Below are 15081 nucleotides of genomic sequence, written 5' to 3' on the forward strand. Positions count from 1 at the left end.
GGGGGAGGGGGGGGTAGAACTGCATTCACAAAGTTATACGATGCAGTGTCTGGAGCGACGATAAAAAGAGCCCTTATATCTTCCCGTTTCAAAAATATTGCATGGCAGGGGGTGACCTTTCCGGATGACACAGAACATAAACATCTGCGACAATAGATCATATCCATAATGGCATCTTGAATATGGTTAAGCCACAGAGGGGAACGCCATTATACACCAACTCCTTTTCTATAATTCCTGCAAGGGTATAAGCACCGTCATAAAACAATGCAGACGGCTTCCAATTTTCCTGGGATTATGATATAGTTACAGGACCGCCTGGCTAAAAGGAGTCTAGAACTCACAGAAGAAGATCTTGTTTCTCAAATAAACCAACTTCCTTGCGTGAAATTGTCCATCGCTAATATGCCCGTACGGTGTCAGATGCACACTTATCTTTCAAAGTCCACTTGCGGCTTTACTTACGAGGGAGGGTTGAGAATAGCCCATAAAATAATAATATCAAATCTACGACTCAGCATCTTTGCAGAAACTACCTCTGCGTGTATTCTACTCTAGCTAGGACTTTACAGGACTCTCTCACGCAATTCCTTCCACGATTTTGTTACTATATTATTTAGAAAGCGTTTCCTGAGCGGTTCACCGTGAAAGAAATCGGGGTAATCGCATCTGTTCCGTTTCCGAATTGCCAGCAGGTCGCGTCATACTCGTTGTTTCGCTCATTATGGCGGGTAGAGGGGCTGGCCAGCGTCGTCGCCGCCGCGCAAATGCGGCTAACAAGACGCGATTCGTGCGTGAAATGGTGATTAAACCGCGTTGGCTATGGTGCATGTGCTGCCTTAGTACCTCTGTGAAGCATTTCAAGCCCGAAATCATGGAGGCCCAGGAAGTTTTCGAGATTGACTGTGTCCTCGGTGGGGAGGAATCCATTCTGTGTAGCATCTCCGCCTGGATAGAACGGCCCTCCACGAGCTGCTAGGACATGGAACCGGAATGGTAGAGGCGGCAAAGAATTTGAACCAGGAGCTCTTTAGAGATGCGCGACACTTCTCGACGCAGAATGGCTATTGATACCATTGAAGATATCATATGTTAAATTATCTCTACTTATGCCGATCAAAAGAAGGCATAAACGAATGCGATGGTTGATCTATCCAAAGAGTTGGATCTGCTTTGAGGGGATATGACTTCGGCATATACAGTCTATCCTACGCCACGGTCAAATCTATGCAATGTAACCAGATTTACACGAGTATCATTGACTGGGTGGCCACTTCTGGAGATGCAAATTATTTAGGATTTGCCTCTGACAATCGTCGTGCAAAGGTGGCCCTAACTCGCGCACGGTCATGTCTCATTGTTGTTGCTGATGGTAACATGATCAACAATAATCAACTCGGTGATGAAAGCAAGAGAAAGTACCTCCTGACATACTAGTCCACTGGAAGTAACTACCGTATAGTGGCTTTGATCATCCGGTACTCTCCTACTCGGTTGTTTACTGTTCTTGACAGCCACAGCGTCTGGAATAGGGGAAAGTTGTTACATCATTTTGAAGAAGAAAGGAAGGGAATGAAACTTTCAAACTAGCGAGAACTCACATGCACTCTGCTTCTTAATCTTCAAGGTCCTACATATTTAGGCCTATTTTTCCCCCTTCTCTTTATTATAATAAGTTGCCTCAGTCCCAGTCCCGCTTTCCTGCGACAGTTCCATCACTGCCTCTTGGTTGTCGGTCTTGACTCCTACCTTTCTCCTGCTTTTTGGTACCCTTCGCTGTTGTCTGGTCTAGACACTTCTTTTATGTACCATTGTTTGAGACTTCGTCTTCACCAGCTCATCGGATAGATGCGATATTTCGTTCTTGTTCTAGCGATCAGCGCGTCGACACAATCCTCTGTGCAGCCCACTATGGCACCTTTAGCTATCCCCCGACCATCACTCGCCTAGCTGATAAGGATAAGTCTTGCACGTGCGAGACATATATACCTTATCTCGATGGTCAGACATCTTGAATAACTCCCGTTCGCGTCCAGCATATGCTAGCTAATCGCAACTTGAACTACGTGATACTAATCCTTCTAAGGACACGTCTCGCATATGCCAGACAAGTATACCAACCCAAGACATCGAGCGATCCCGGTGTCTTCATCAACAGAGGCACGAGATTATATGGAAAGATTTCTACACGGACCTACAGAGGAAACCTCGCTCCTGAAGGCGTCACGGGATGTTGTCACTACAAAAATCCGCCAGAACTTGGAGAGGGCCTCTAAGCTGTGCAGTTGGGAGTATGATCCTGATCATAAAATTCTGGAAGTCAAAGTGATTGTTTCTTCTCTACATGCCGCCTTCAACGGAAGTTTCGCCTGCACTGTTACAGAGGCTTTATTTACTATATTCACAAAAGACTAGCGTCGGTGTATCGGGAAAGATCTAATGTCCGTACTCTGTTCAACTCGAATTATCGATCATGGAGGCAACGCTCAAAATAGAAGAGGAGTCAAGCGTCCCGCATGAACGAAACATCCTGATGAACTCGTTTGCAACTCTACATAGTGGCTATTGGGTCGGGGGGTAAGCCTAAACTGGTCATTCCCATCGAGATAGTTGACAAGGCCAGCGTAATGCACATTCAGAAACGCAGCACTTTATAAGCACGCATAATCGGCTTATCGCAAAAAGAGGAGACGAGGATTCCCATGACCCACAGATGAGCTTCGGAAGAAAATCACTACTAAGCCTACTTTGATTATAATTCCTCCGCACCTACTAGACCAGTGGTCATCTTAATTGCGCAAGCTAAGTAATAAACTAGATATATATATCTATTTTAGTAATAATCAGATACAAACAGGAAGCTCCCTCTATATTAAGAATAAGTTCAGGGTTGTACGATGAAGTCGAAACTGAAGTAAATGCGTCTGGCTGTTTGGTCCACTTCCAATATATAGTATAGAAACCGTTTAGTATTCGCAAAGCGGACAATAGGCTTTGATGGGTCGTGGATACTAACTGTGCACATGGGGGACTTTAGCTTGAACTAGCTCACGTGGGGAAGAAGTATTCAAAGACTTAGGGGTGAGAGGAGTATTCCGAGAAATATTTGGATAATATTATCCCTGAATCTTGCCTAGTGAGAGGCACTCCATTATTGCTAGTACTTCTGTGATGATGGCTTCTAAGCTCGGGAGATTCCATCAACTAGCCTATTTATACAGCTATTAATGTTCCTGCGACGACGTCCAACTAATACAAAAAGCATTGTAAGCACACTTAAAATGCGACAGCCGGCGATGTAGATTTAGATCACTTATCAGGCGAAGCGTGTATGGTTAGTAGTATGAAACATTCATTCATAACGGTAAACAACCGCTCCCTTGCATGTCATCTCGTTCCATCGCCTCAGGCCCCAAAATAAGAAGACAATCTAATCAGATATGATCTGATTCTATAATTACCTCTACGCGTCACCGGCGCGTCGAATAATTGGTCTGTCAAGCAAAGTGGATTTTCGCGATTGTTTCGACTTCTCGGAGGATGGGGGGAGCTGATTGGGTACCCCTTTTTGGTAGGGTAGGTTGCAGACCTAATGATGACCAAGTTACTAGTAAATGCTAAGGTAAGATGTGAGTCATGAGGAGGGGAGTGATGAGTGAATGACCTAGTTGGTACAGCTGACAACACATAGTGTCTACGTGACATCTTTGTGCTATTTTGACTGAGTACAGCTTCCATATCTACACAGACTCTGTGGCCCCAAGCTGGGCGACATAGTTTCAGTTGTATCAAGGCCTCCGGAGATTTCCAACCCTGGCTTTAGCATGGAACGCGCGATCCTCCTCATCGATACCGTGCACGGTGGTAAGATACTGCTTAAAGTCTCTCGTCATGTTGCACACTTGCTCAAAGTCTCGCTGGTCTAAGGTCGGTCCGTCGTCTTTGGACTTGTCCGGTTTCTGGGAGAAGCGGTATTCGGCGAGAGCAACGGCCGTTTGAAAGGCTATACAAAATTAGGTGAAGCGATTATGTTAGGCATTTGTTGTCCGTGAGATCTGGCGGGTGACATACCATTACGGATTTCTCGTCCATTCCATTGCATTTTGCTAATCACTTCATCCTCTAAGACATAAGATTTTGCACGCCGAGTCACAACGAAATCATGGCGCTCGTCGGTCAACTTGTCGAAAAATTGTTCCCAGATTGTTCTCCGGTTTTCTTCGCTCAGATTGTCGTACCGAATGACAACGTGAATTCGGGAGATGAAGGCGTCGTCGAAATGGCCGACCCGGTTAGTCGTCAGGAATAAGATCCCTCGGTAGTATTCGATACATCGAAGGAACACTGATAGAAGAAAGAAGTTAGAGTGGCTTTTTGAGAACTTAGTGATTGGACCTACCGGATACCAGGCTATTGCGCTTAAGATCTGTAATCTGTCGCCTCTCTAGATAAACATCCGCCTCGTCGATGAGCATAACCGCGCCCCATTGTTCGGCTAGTCTGAACCATTTAGACAGCTGTTTCTCCATTACGACTTCGTCCGTACCGATGTCTCCAACGGTCAGCGATAACAATGCCCGTCCGGTGTATTCGGCTATACATTCTGGGTTGGGTCAGTGGTGGAGCGGCGTCTTGTATTCAACGTGTTTCCGACTTACCGGCAGTCTGCAACAGTTAATGGAATTCCAGCCATACAGGAGGTGAATACAACTTACAAAGGTTTTCCCTACACCCGGACTACCATGAAGGAGGAATATCTGCCCTTCGCCTTTGTTCTCAATGAAGTCGGCTCCCCACGATTTACTGCGCTTGTCCGGCGTGGGATCTGTGTATTTCTGCACAAGAGCTCGAATCATTTCCTTTCTCGCTTCGGGCATAACCAGACTATCAATGGCCCTTCTGTTCACTTTCGGCTCCTGGCAATATGCCACATTGAGTTCCTCTGCGCCTGTTAGCTATTCGTTGAGAGAGGTAGGTTCGACATGGTAGCACTGACCCCATGTCCTGGACTTCAGGACAAGCCCATAAAGAACCCGACTGCAGAGTAAATAGCGATGACGAGCACCTTCCGGGGACTGAGGAAGCTCAAGATCTTTATCCACTCTCGGGTCCAGAAGATCATAAGCGGCCCACCGGAAGTCAGGCAACGGGTGAGGTTTCCAGCCACGACATTCTTCGCAGAGGCACTTGGCTAGTCCATCGCCCATGTCCTCGACTTCGCAGATATCTGGAGCTGTGTACTCGTGCTGTGCGAAATATGAAGCTGAGTCGACATAGACGCGACCTTGGTACTACCACAATATGTCAGTGTAGCTCATGCGAGTGATCAGCGCATGCTTACCTGTCGCTTAGATGGACCTAGGAACTCGCCCGAGTAGAACACCTGCTTTCCCTGAAGAAGCTCATACCATTTTTGTCCAAGATCCTCTAAGTGCTTTCGAGTCCTTCCGTTGTCCTGCCTGTCGATAAAGTGGCCTGGGAAGATCTTGAGCGAGGTGACTTGTCGTTCGCCATCAAAGTGTGCGATAGTCACGGTTCTAGAGCTCCTCCCGACAAATGTCCCATTGAAATCAAGATTCCACAACTGGATGATATAGGGATGAGTAAACTTTCGACTAGTGGACGAGAGCAAGGTTCTGTCAACCTGCATATATTGGACCACGTAGGCTGACAGTTGACCCCCTGACTCCATATAGACAGTTTCTCCGGGTTTGAAGAGTAACCATAACATTGGGAATGTGCAACGGTTCCGAGAATGCCGCGCAAGTTCATCGCTGAGACGATCCTTATAAAATGAGTCTTTCACAAAATGAAGCAGAAGGCCTAGCTGATCGAATGTCTCCTTGTCGCATATTGGGAGGACAGACTCGTGATCTGCGGCATCTGGCTGTGAAGAACCAACATCATCTTCGCGATATGTCGCTCGGTAAGTTTCAAGCTCGCTAAGATGATGGCCAATTAATGTGAATGGCGCATTGAGTTGGATATATTCCCCTTCCAGTCTTTCAGCTGGGTAATAAGTTACCACGTGAGCGAGGGCATTGAGGAGCGACTTGGAAAAGATAGTTATGCGGGTGGAATGGACCCCAACGTCGATGGTCGGGTTCGTTATGATACCATCTTGTAGTAGGCCCTCGGTTTCATGTGCGTACCTGTGGGGGTCCGATGGTACAGACGTTTCCAGAACGGTGGTGACATTGAAGATGACGACCTGCTTCACTTCGGCATTTTTCCGAATTACAGAGCTGTCGAAGGGCCCTGCCCATGGCACTGTGGTGATGATGTTATTCCCGCTATCTCGGTACTCCAGGCAATAGGTGACAATGGAGGAAGGCTCGGTCTTGGGGTCCTCGTGTACCTCAGGCGCGGGAGCCGATTGCTCAGCTTCCCCATTCATAGGCAAAGGTGGTCCTGCCTCGTTATTGAACTGCTGACTGCTGTATCCTTGCGGATTCTCGAATTCTTGCTGAGGCCACGCGGGCTGCGTCCACATAGCCATCAAATTCTGACTGCACTTGGGGCATTCACCAAGCCCAAAATCTAGGAGGATCGCATGGGATCGTCCTATCTCTGGGCAGTATAAAGTTGCCCAAGATACCTGATTATCTTCACACTGATCCCTGTCTTGTTCACTGGAAACACCTCCCTCCCCGTCGGTTTGTGTCACTGGTTCCCCTGAGGCACCTTCCTCGAAATCGGAATTTGGGGAGTGATCTGCCCCGCTACTTTGGGGTGTCTTGACATCCGACACGGTGGAGTTTGGATCTGCGCCGACATTTATGCTTATGTCGGTAGGTGGGGTTGAGACCGAAGAAGTGCCCAAGGATATGACACTCACGTCTCCTGCGGCGCCGTCGTTCATGGTTTTGTATGCTTGCTCGTGAAACCGGGCGTGAGAACGAGTATCAACTTGTTGATTCCGAAGAAACAGACTTTGCCGGTCATCACAGACAGGCTTGAGTGTTCATATATACCACTCAGCCTATAAAACCTCGCTTAAGCTGATTGCGCTGCTTATCTGCAGATTTCACCGTATTGTGGAGGCTGGGAGGCTTAGCATCCCCCTTAGCGCTTCATCCTCAGGGCTCAGCGATTATAGAGCCCGTGTCCGGTTGCCATACCACTCATGCCAATACGAGTGTTCCCTGTTTTCCTTGGCCTTGGCGGCTGGTCTGCTGGCTCTCAGACGGCCACGGACGAGGCTGAGTGGGGGCGTAAAAGACATGGGATATCTCTCAGTGCCCAATGCCCAAGCCCTCTCCGCCCCACTAACGAATCCATCACCAACTCGTCTCTTATATGAAACACGCCACATACAAGTGGAATCCGACAACCCTTGACCTTTCGTGCCTTCAGGTCCACGGGAAAGCAATGACACAACCACCGATATCTTCTCTGATCCGACGATATAGTATGAAAGCAGAGCACGAGTCGCCTAACAATCCGCTCACCCAGGCTCTAAGCTCTACGATCAAAGAGCGAGATGACTTAGAAAGGCAGTCCCAGCGCCAGGCCGAAGAATGGACCAAATGGCTCAAGTTCGGGGAAGCTACAGAGTGAGGCAGATCATCTACTCTGGCAAGCATTTGTAAAGCGGTGTCATGCTAAGTCTTGATCATTTACCAGCGACGCGGGTTTGAAGCGGTTAGATGACGGTCGCAGGAGCATTGTGGAGATTTGGCAGCGATTTAGGGAGCATCATCATGAACTTCCAGCAGTGGGCGCCGGCCAGCTCGTTCCAGAGGTACCGAACATTATAACGTTGAGGAACATCATCCAAGACGCCCAAGTGGAATGGCAAGCTAAAAGAAGTAAAGGATTGGGAAAGATCAAAAGTTATGTTGCAGACTTTTTGGAGATGATGGACGATCATTCTTACCTGTTCAAATTCATTCCGACCGGAGATAAATACATCAGCCTCATCACGGGCGTCGTGTCGTCGGTTGTCAAGGTATGCATGCAGATCCGAAGAATACGAACTAGCCATGAGCTCAAAACCTCTTCGAGTACTTAGATATGTGCCAATTATAAGAGAATTGCTGAAGGGTTCTTTTCCGCCTTAGTTGACCTCAGCAGTGATGTGAGGCTGGTCCAAAAGAAGACAGATATCTGGGACAGCCCGGACATGAGGACGCTCGTGGTTGACTACTATGTGATGGTCTTCGAATTTCTCTGCAACGCAATGTCATGGTTCAGTCGACCACGCCATCGATATCGGACGATCCTGGATAGGAGTTCCTATGATCACGAAGTCAGGGACTTGGTCGATCGGATGAAATCAGCGGTAGCACGGATCCGCGACGAAGCGGCACATCTCGCAGAGAAGCAGGTCTTGGGAATCAACAGCAAGCTGGGCCAAGTTCTGGATATTGTCAGCCCACAGTCAATTGACGCCTCTGGTATTGATGTCTCTGGGAAATTTCTCTATCTTCACGTTGTGGGGAGTGGGAGTCGTGGCGATAGCCGGGATGCGACGCAGGCGAAGCTCCATCACTTCGGTCAGCTTGTAGGATCATGTTCGCTGGAAACTCTGCAGGACATTGAGAAAAATTCAGGATACGGTAGGTTGGCCGATTCAGCCGCCCTGGACTGGCAATCTAATCTGTGATCTAGTTCGGCAGTCGGTGACGATAGGTGAGAAGCCGGTGAGCCCGAGAGATGTTCAGCCGATGGATGTTCAGATTGCAGAAGTCGAGACATTGAAAGATGAGTCAGACTCTGGTATATTTGTGAGAGTCATTGCGTTTTATTGTGCCTTTCTGATGATTCATTCCAGACGCGGACATTACTTGCACGCGCTACGACGTTCAGAAAGCCACGATGTCCTTCGCAGAATACACGGAGGATGGCAGAGAAGAGCTTTCCAACGCGCTCCGGGGAAACCCATCTTCTCTGCTGCCACAGGAAGTGTTGAGTGAGATCCAGAACTGGGTGCGGAGCCCCCAATCCAAGATGATCTGGATAGAGGGGGATCCTTTATCCTCTTATGGTTCCAATCTCTCCTTGGCAGCCATGCAGCTGTGCGCAATTAGCACCAGGGCACATATTCCCTGTATCTCTTTCTTCTGTAAGCCAAGGTATAATTTTGCCACGAATTTTTCGAATCAAGAAGCCTCTGTCATCGCATTGTTGTACACCATCATCGCACAACTTACGCGTCTACTTCCCGCAGACTTCCACGGTGCTCCGATACTCCTGGGGCAGTTTGAACTTCTTGACGGGGCGATAGGGACTGCCTCCACTGCATTGAACATAATCAGAGAGCTCTTGGTGCATGCGCCGCCATCAATTATCTGGGTCATTGATGGACTTCATCTGGCAGAGAACAGCAGTACCATTCACATCCTTGACGACTTTGTGGCCATACTGCGTGAGCAGGAGAGGTTCCGGCTTTCCAAGGTATGCTTTACGACTGATGGAAACAGTCATACCCTGTTGCCGGCTATTATGGTGAATGAGCGAGTAGACGCCTCCCGAATGGCTCTAGCAGGACCTAGAAGACACTTGTATGGAGGGGGGGACATCTTAGCCGAGATGAATAGTTGGTGATGTGTGTGATGGCTTGTTCCCATTTTGTATCATGAAGCAAGGAAGTATAATTGAGTAAAGATATAATCTTCTTCCTTAGAGAAAAAGTGTCATTTTTTGATAAAATAGTCGTAAATTTATTTTTTATCTTCCATTTATCGAGGTTACCCGGCACCTTTATTCTAATATTTGGTCGACTATACTATACTCTATATCACCAACCTGAACTTGCCCTAATTAAAAATGAGGTGAATGGCCTATTGAAGACTTACAAAAGTGTCCTACCAAGGATGCAAGCTACCAGGGGACAATGAGGAACCTTTCTCAAACTACTTCCTCCACATGGAGTCAAAATTTCATCACTTGTGTTCATTTAATGACTAAGGTTCAAGACTAGGTGACAAGAAGAGGCAAAGCCTGTCAAACATCACAGCCATACAGTACCTTGCATGTTGAATGCTGCATCAAGAACAAGGAAACATCCATCGAAAGCGTAACTGATAAAAGGGCCTGATTTTGATGAGCGAACTGCACAATAAAGCATACAACGAGCGCTGCTTACTGCAGAGTTTTTCGCCTACCAACGGGCTATAGCTACGCCTATACAGTATCCTTAGCATCTTGACTGGTCGAGAAGGTAGGGGCATTACCCTTCCATAGCCATCACCACCGCCGCCACCACCACCATATCTGTCTCCGCAGCCATGACCGTAACCGTCAAGTTATTCCCGCTTAACCTGGTAAAATATTAGTATCCTCTTCCTATTAAAGCTGGAAGTGACTCACTTGACCGTAGCGATCACTACCACCGCCACCACCATATCTGTCTCCGCTGCCACCACCGTAGCTGTCAAGCCATTCCCGCTTAACCTGGTAAGATGTTAGTATCCTCTCCCCATTATGAGCTGGAAGCAACCCACTTGGCCGTAGCGATCACTACCACCGCCACCACCATATCTGTCTCCACTACCACCACCGTAGCCGTCGAGCCATTCCCGCTTGCCGTTCTCCGTCGGAATAGACGCACTTGGTGCCGCCATGGCCAGCCCGATAAGAGCACCTAGCAAGATAATCGAACGCATTTTGTTCTCTTTTTAGCTGGTGGTAGTAGTATGCTTGATGATTGTTGTCGTTGTTGTTGTTGCTGTTGTTGAGATACTAGACTTGCAGCCCGAATTCCAGGTTTGGGCCTACATTATATACTGTAGTCAGGTCTCCCCATATAGACCGCTTCTATGAGGCATTTACGCCCCTCGCTACTTGGAAGGTACTTGTTGAAACGTCAGTGAACAATGCTTGTCTTCGACATGCCCATGCTTTCATTGGATTTCCTGTCATGTGTCAACGCACTGACCGTCAGACTAAAAGTCATATATTGCAACCATCAGACCAGAGGGTGGTCAGATATGTCCCGACACCATGTACATTGTGAGGCAGCGGGTGGAGGTCCATGCAATATTGAGCTCAGGAAGGAAATTGAGCTGAGGCTGGATGATCAGGGATTGCGCTAGTCAACCATCATGCAGTGTACCATATGTGACTGATTTTGGTTGCCTTTTATGCTTTTTCTGAGGTGAGATACTACAATTTTCCGTATATTGAAGAGAAATATTGAACTAACAGTGAATATAGAGTAGCCATTACCGTATTAATCTTGGCCTCATACTCTGCTGTACTGGGTCTAGCCAACCTTATTACAAATTTCTAAGACCCGCCGGTGACGGAACCAGTCGTTACAATTTCCCATATTGCTTTGTCCTGGAGTTTCTACGACCCGCCGGTGAAGGAAACAGTCGTTATAAACTCCTATATTGCTTTTTCCTGGAATGTCAAGTCCCGCCGTTGAAGGAGGCAGTTATTATAACCTCCTATATTGGTATCTCTTGGCTCCACGTACAATATGTACAGCTCAACTATCAGCATGAACAAGTGGAATGACACACTGATCAGATGCAGTAGTAAAATTTCAACTGTAATGGAGTGTAGATAATCAGAAAGGTGGCTGCAGATAGATCTCTGGAAATTGTGAAAGAGGTGATCACGCGAACTAAGGGTTGGGAGTAGAGTGCGTACGATGCGAGTATCACAGCAGCTATGATGTGCAACATGGCGCTCATGACCGCTCCATCGGCGATCTACCTTGTGATCTGCGACTGATTTGATATATGTGTCAATAATGCTTACACTTCAGAGGATAGGCAAAGATTGCCCTATGATGCCATGCAATTTCTGATGACCGAGTGAGAGCTGCTAAATACCACTCAATCCTATCATGACATAACCCCTCCCAATGATGATCTAGTGATGGGATTTATGTGACAGACAACATAAACCGAGTCTAGAAGTATTCACAGCCACTCTAGTCACTTATCTCAAGGGCAAACCAGGCCGCTCTGTTAACGATAGAAACGAAGATGAAAGATGCCGCATACAGCCCAGTTGACGACGGCAGTGACTGCCATGGGAGCAGCAGTCTCGACAAAGACGAAGCCAGACAAGTACTTCTTAGCAAGCCATTTGAGGACCATGTCATCCATTCGAGTCTACCCATGAGCCGAAAATACCTAATCTTCGGATTTGTTTGTGTCATCCTGCTCCTGTTGAATACTGTGATGCTCGTTTTCAACATCTGGACAGTCGCACCCCATTCCCGCCGAGAAGGCTTCATTGAAAAACCTAGAGACTACTGGTGTAGGTGCACCTTCGGTTTCTAATTTTCTGCGTGGATTCTGACTGATCATGTAAAGTGCCGGGTTTCGAAAGTGGAATCGTCTACGAGAACCGACAATTCTATAGCGCCCATTCCGATTATGCGGGTGTGGGACCGGAGGTAGATGCCAAATGGTACAACTTGACAAGTTAGATACCAGACGATCCCTCCATGTCCTGTCAGACCTACCAGCTAACACCCTTTGATAGGAGGTGCAATGGGCATCAGTCGCCAGCAGCTGACAGCATTGAATAATCATCCTGATCTTGCAGTACGAATCGAAAATGCTGGCCCTGAGCAAGAGTATATGGCGACCTTTGACGTTCTTCACCAATTACACTGTGTTGTGAGTACCGCGACTATGTGCAGGTTGAACGGTTCAGCTGACTGTGTTACTTCCTGTTCTCAGGATCTCCTGCGAAAAGGAATACACATGGACTACTACAAAGACAGAGATGAGCATTTCGTGAATCAAACAGAAGAGCGTATATTTTTTCACTTAGGTAAGTCTCACCGTCGAATTCTTCCCGTTTTTTTCGCGCTCCCAGATCACACAGCTAATTCCTCTCCCAGACCATTGTGTTGATATTCTTCGTCAGACCCTGATGTGCCACGATGACCTCTCCTTAGTGACATATAATTGGGTCAAAGGCCTGGACGTGCCGTACCCAAACTTCAACACATACCATACCTGCAAGAATTGGGACACGTTTCTTGCGTTGAACCAGAAGCTCGATGTTAGTGCTAGGTGGGAAGACGGTAAGGTTGTCGAAGTATACCCGATTCCCCGAAAACCAGAACATGTCGATGGGATGTGGCCACCTCCCTGAAGGCTTTCCTTGATGGAGAAGGGTCATTTTGAAATGAGGGTGGATGCCTCGCTTTTGCCTGGGCTTTGATGCTGTGCGCACGATGGACAGAAGGATTGTGTTAATCATAAGGTCTTCATGCAATTGTTCAAGCTCCTGACATCGTGCCATCGATTGGAACGTAAGAGTATATCCTTAAATCGAATGGGTTTTGTTCCGCTTCCGATTAACTGTACATGGGAAAATCACATTCATTATCCGCGGCAAGAATATTCATAGCTCCAGGTCAAGAGCAGCTGGACTACGGCAGGTAAGGCAAAGAGAGAATTCAGAAAGGGAAAATAAATTCAGTGATGAGCAGAAAATTGATTACATTGTGATCCATCTCAGTTCGGCTCGGACCCCAAGAATTGTCCCTCATTATTATAAAAATCTTTACCTCATCTAGTTACACTCTGTTGTGTGAACATAGAAAGGGAATCAAATCCCACGCCGAATACACTATACAGAAAACAACTTATTTCTAACATCAGTGCCGTTTCCTTGAGCCGAGAATTAGTCAATGCGACCGAACACCATTCATGATTACGGGGACTATATCGACAGGTCAGTATCCCACCCACTCAAATGGGTTGAGAGCAAGCCAGTTCTAGAGAATAATGGGGCAATTCGTGGACCCCATGCGTGATTGTCAAATAAATGCCTGAGACAGAAAACCACCCCTACTCCAAAGCCAAACCCGTAGCAATATCCTTCTTCAGCCCCTCAATAGCAATCCCAAGAAGCTTCCTCTCACTCTCGGATATCTCACCAAACGGCAGCGCCTTCGAAAGCCCCATCTTACCAATCTCAACCTTAACAGCAAAGTAGTCCACCCCAAGCTTAGCCGTAATCTCATCCCCATCCGGGATACCCGGAAGATAGACATAGGCCTCCTCAGTAACAGTCTCCCCAGCCATAGCTGCCAGAATGGCCTTAACAAAGCTAAATCCCGCATACGCCATGCATGTCGTAGCGCTTCCAGCGCCCTGCTTGCTTTTCACGATCTCGTCGCCACCGAATTGCACCCCTATTATTCATTCCCATGACAATCAGCATACACGCACTCTCCCACGGAAGCTGAAACGCCAGGTAGTGACATACTTTTGATAACAGCCGCCAAAGTCTCATCATCAAGATCGACCGGTGGCTGAGCCTGACTATAAAGCGGAAGTATGGTAGCTCCGCTGTGGCCACCGATGACGGGAACTTTGTAAGTCTTGGGGTCGGTGTTCGTGGCGTGCGCCGCGAAGGTAGATGCCCGCACGACGTCCAGGGTAGTCACGCCAAAGAGACGCGTAGGGTCAAACACGCCTGCTCTTTTGAGAGTCTCCGCTGCGACGGGGACGGTGGAGTTGACAGGGTTGGTGACGATGCAGCAGATTGCCTTGGGGCATGTTGCTGCGACTTCAGTGAAGATGGCGCGGATAATGTGGGCGTTTGTCTGAGTGTTTGTTAGAGAGGTTTGTTCTAGTGAGGGCATAGCATTTGGATCTTGGGTCTTTGTTGTGTGGTTGTTGTCTCACCTTGAATAGATCTATATGTGAACACCCGTCAAGAGCTGGAAATATATATAGGTAGTAGCAGTAGTAATAGGGGTTGTCACTTACCATCTCGAGTCATACCCGGCTTCCGGGCAATACCAGCAGTGACAACGATTATATCAGCTCCGGTAAGTGCTTTCTTTAGTCCATCGTCTTTTGGAAGGTAGCCGATAACCTTGGCTTTGGTGTCGATGTGCATCAAATCCGTGGCGATGCCCGGTACATGAACAATATCGTACAGAGCAATCTCATCAAAAAAATCACTCTAGGCAAGTTCAGCCAGTTTCCCCACATTGAGTTTTACTTCTATAATTCATTTATTTGGTCATACTCACTGTCTTGCATAAAAGGCTGAGGGGCGTGCCTATCTGGCCCGCGGCGCCAAGAAGTGCAATTTTCACCATGTTGGGTATTGAATAGGGATTGTATAAATATATATATCAGGCACAGC

At 47.5% G+C, this 15081-nt stretch overlaps 6 protein-coding genes across 6 annotated transcripts; 3 read left to right on the plus strand and 3 right to left on the minus strand.

Annotated features, from left to right (window-relative positions):
• Nucleotides 1–724: 724 nt before the first annotated feature.
• On the plus strand, nt 725–2415 carry An11g07140 (uncharacterized protein; the record flags this gene model as incomplete). The annotated part of the gene is made up of 4 exons (XM_059750370.1): nt 725–933; nt 1179–1418; nt 1874–2001; nt 2087–2415. 4 exons carry the CDS (start codon nt 725–727, stop codon nt 2413–2415), a joined length of 906 nt encoding a protein of 301 aa, XP_059601639.1.
• A 1048-nt stretch (nt 2416–3463) lies between these two features.
• On the minus strand, nt 3464–6862 carry An11g07150 (uncharacterized protein; the record flags this gene model as incomplete). The annotated part of the gene is made up of 8 exons (XM_059750371.1): nt 3464–3589; nt 3813–4003; nt 4072–4344; nt 4400–4603; nt 4659–4665; nt 4716–4948; nt 4997–5291; nt 5342–6862. The coding sequence occupies 8 exons, from the start codon at nt 6860–6862 to the stop codon at nt 3464–3466; spliced, it is 2850 nt and encodes a 949-aa protein (XP_059601640.1).
• A 509-nt stretch (nt 6863–7371) lies between these two features.
• On the plus strand, nt 7372–9549 carry An11g07160 (uncharacterized protein; the record flags this gene model as incomplete). Its single annotated transcript, XM_059750372.1, has 5 exons — nt 7372–7556; nt 7627–7951; nt 8015–8561; nt 8614–8729; nt 8812–9549. 5 exons carry the CDS (start codon nt 7372–7374, stop codon nt 9547–9549), a joined length of 1911 nt encoding a protein of 636 aa, XP_059601641.1.
• A 701-nt stretch (nt 9550–10250) lies between these two features.
• An11g07170 (uncharacterized protein) lies at nt 10251–10610 on the minus strand (the record flags this gene model as incomplete). The annotated part of the gene is made up of 3 exons (XM_059750374.1): nt 10251–10265; nt 10315–10398; nt 10449–10610. The coding sequence occupies 3 exons, from the start codon at nt 10608–10610 to the stop codon at nt 10251–10253; spliced, it is 261 nt and encodes an 86-aa protein (XP_059601642.1).
• A 1332-nt stretch (nt 10611–11942) lies between these two features.
• On the plus strand, nt 11943–13068 carry An11g07180 (uncharacterized protein; the record flags this gene model as incomplete). Its single annotated transcript, XM_059750375.1, has 4 exons — nt 11943–12219; nt 12276–12386; nt 12448–12741; nt 12812–13068. The coding sequence occupies 4 exons, from the start codon at nt 11943–11945 to the stop codon at nt 13066–13068; spliced, it is 939 nt and encodes a 312-aa protein (XP_059601643.1).
• A 701-nt stretch (nt 13069–13769) lies between these two features.
• On the minus strand, nt 13770–15034 carry An11g07190 (uncharacterized protein; the record flags this gene model as incomplete). The annotated part of the gene is made up of 5 exons (XM_001394659.1): nt 13770–14116; nt 14191–14530; nt 14613–14623; nt 14697–14895; nt 14966–15034. 5 exons carry the CDS (start codon nt 15032–15034, stop codon nt 13770–13772), a joined length of 966 nt encoding a protein of 321 aa, XP_001394696.1.
• Between the last annotated feature and the right edge of the window lie 47 nt (nt 15035–15081).

Source organism: Aspergillus niger (genome assembly GCF_000002855.4).
Source record: "Aspergillus niger supercontig An11".
NCBI classification, from domain to species: domain Eukaryota; kingdom Fungi; phylum Ascomycota; class Eurotiomycetes; order Eurotiales; family Aspergillaceae; genus Aspergillus; species Aspergillus niger.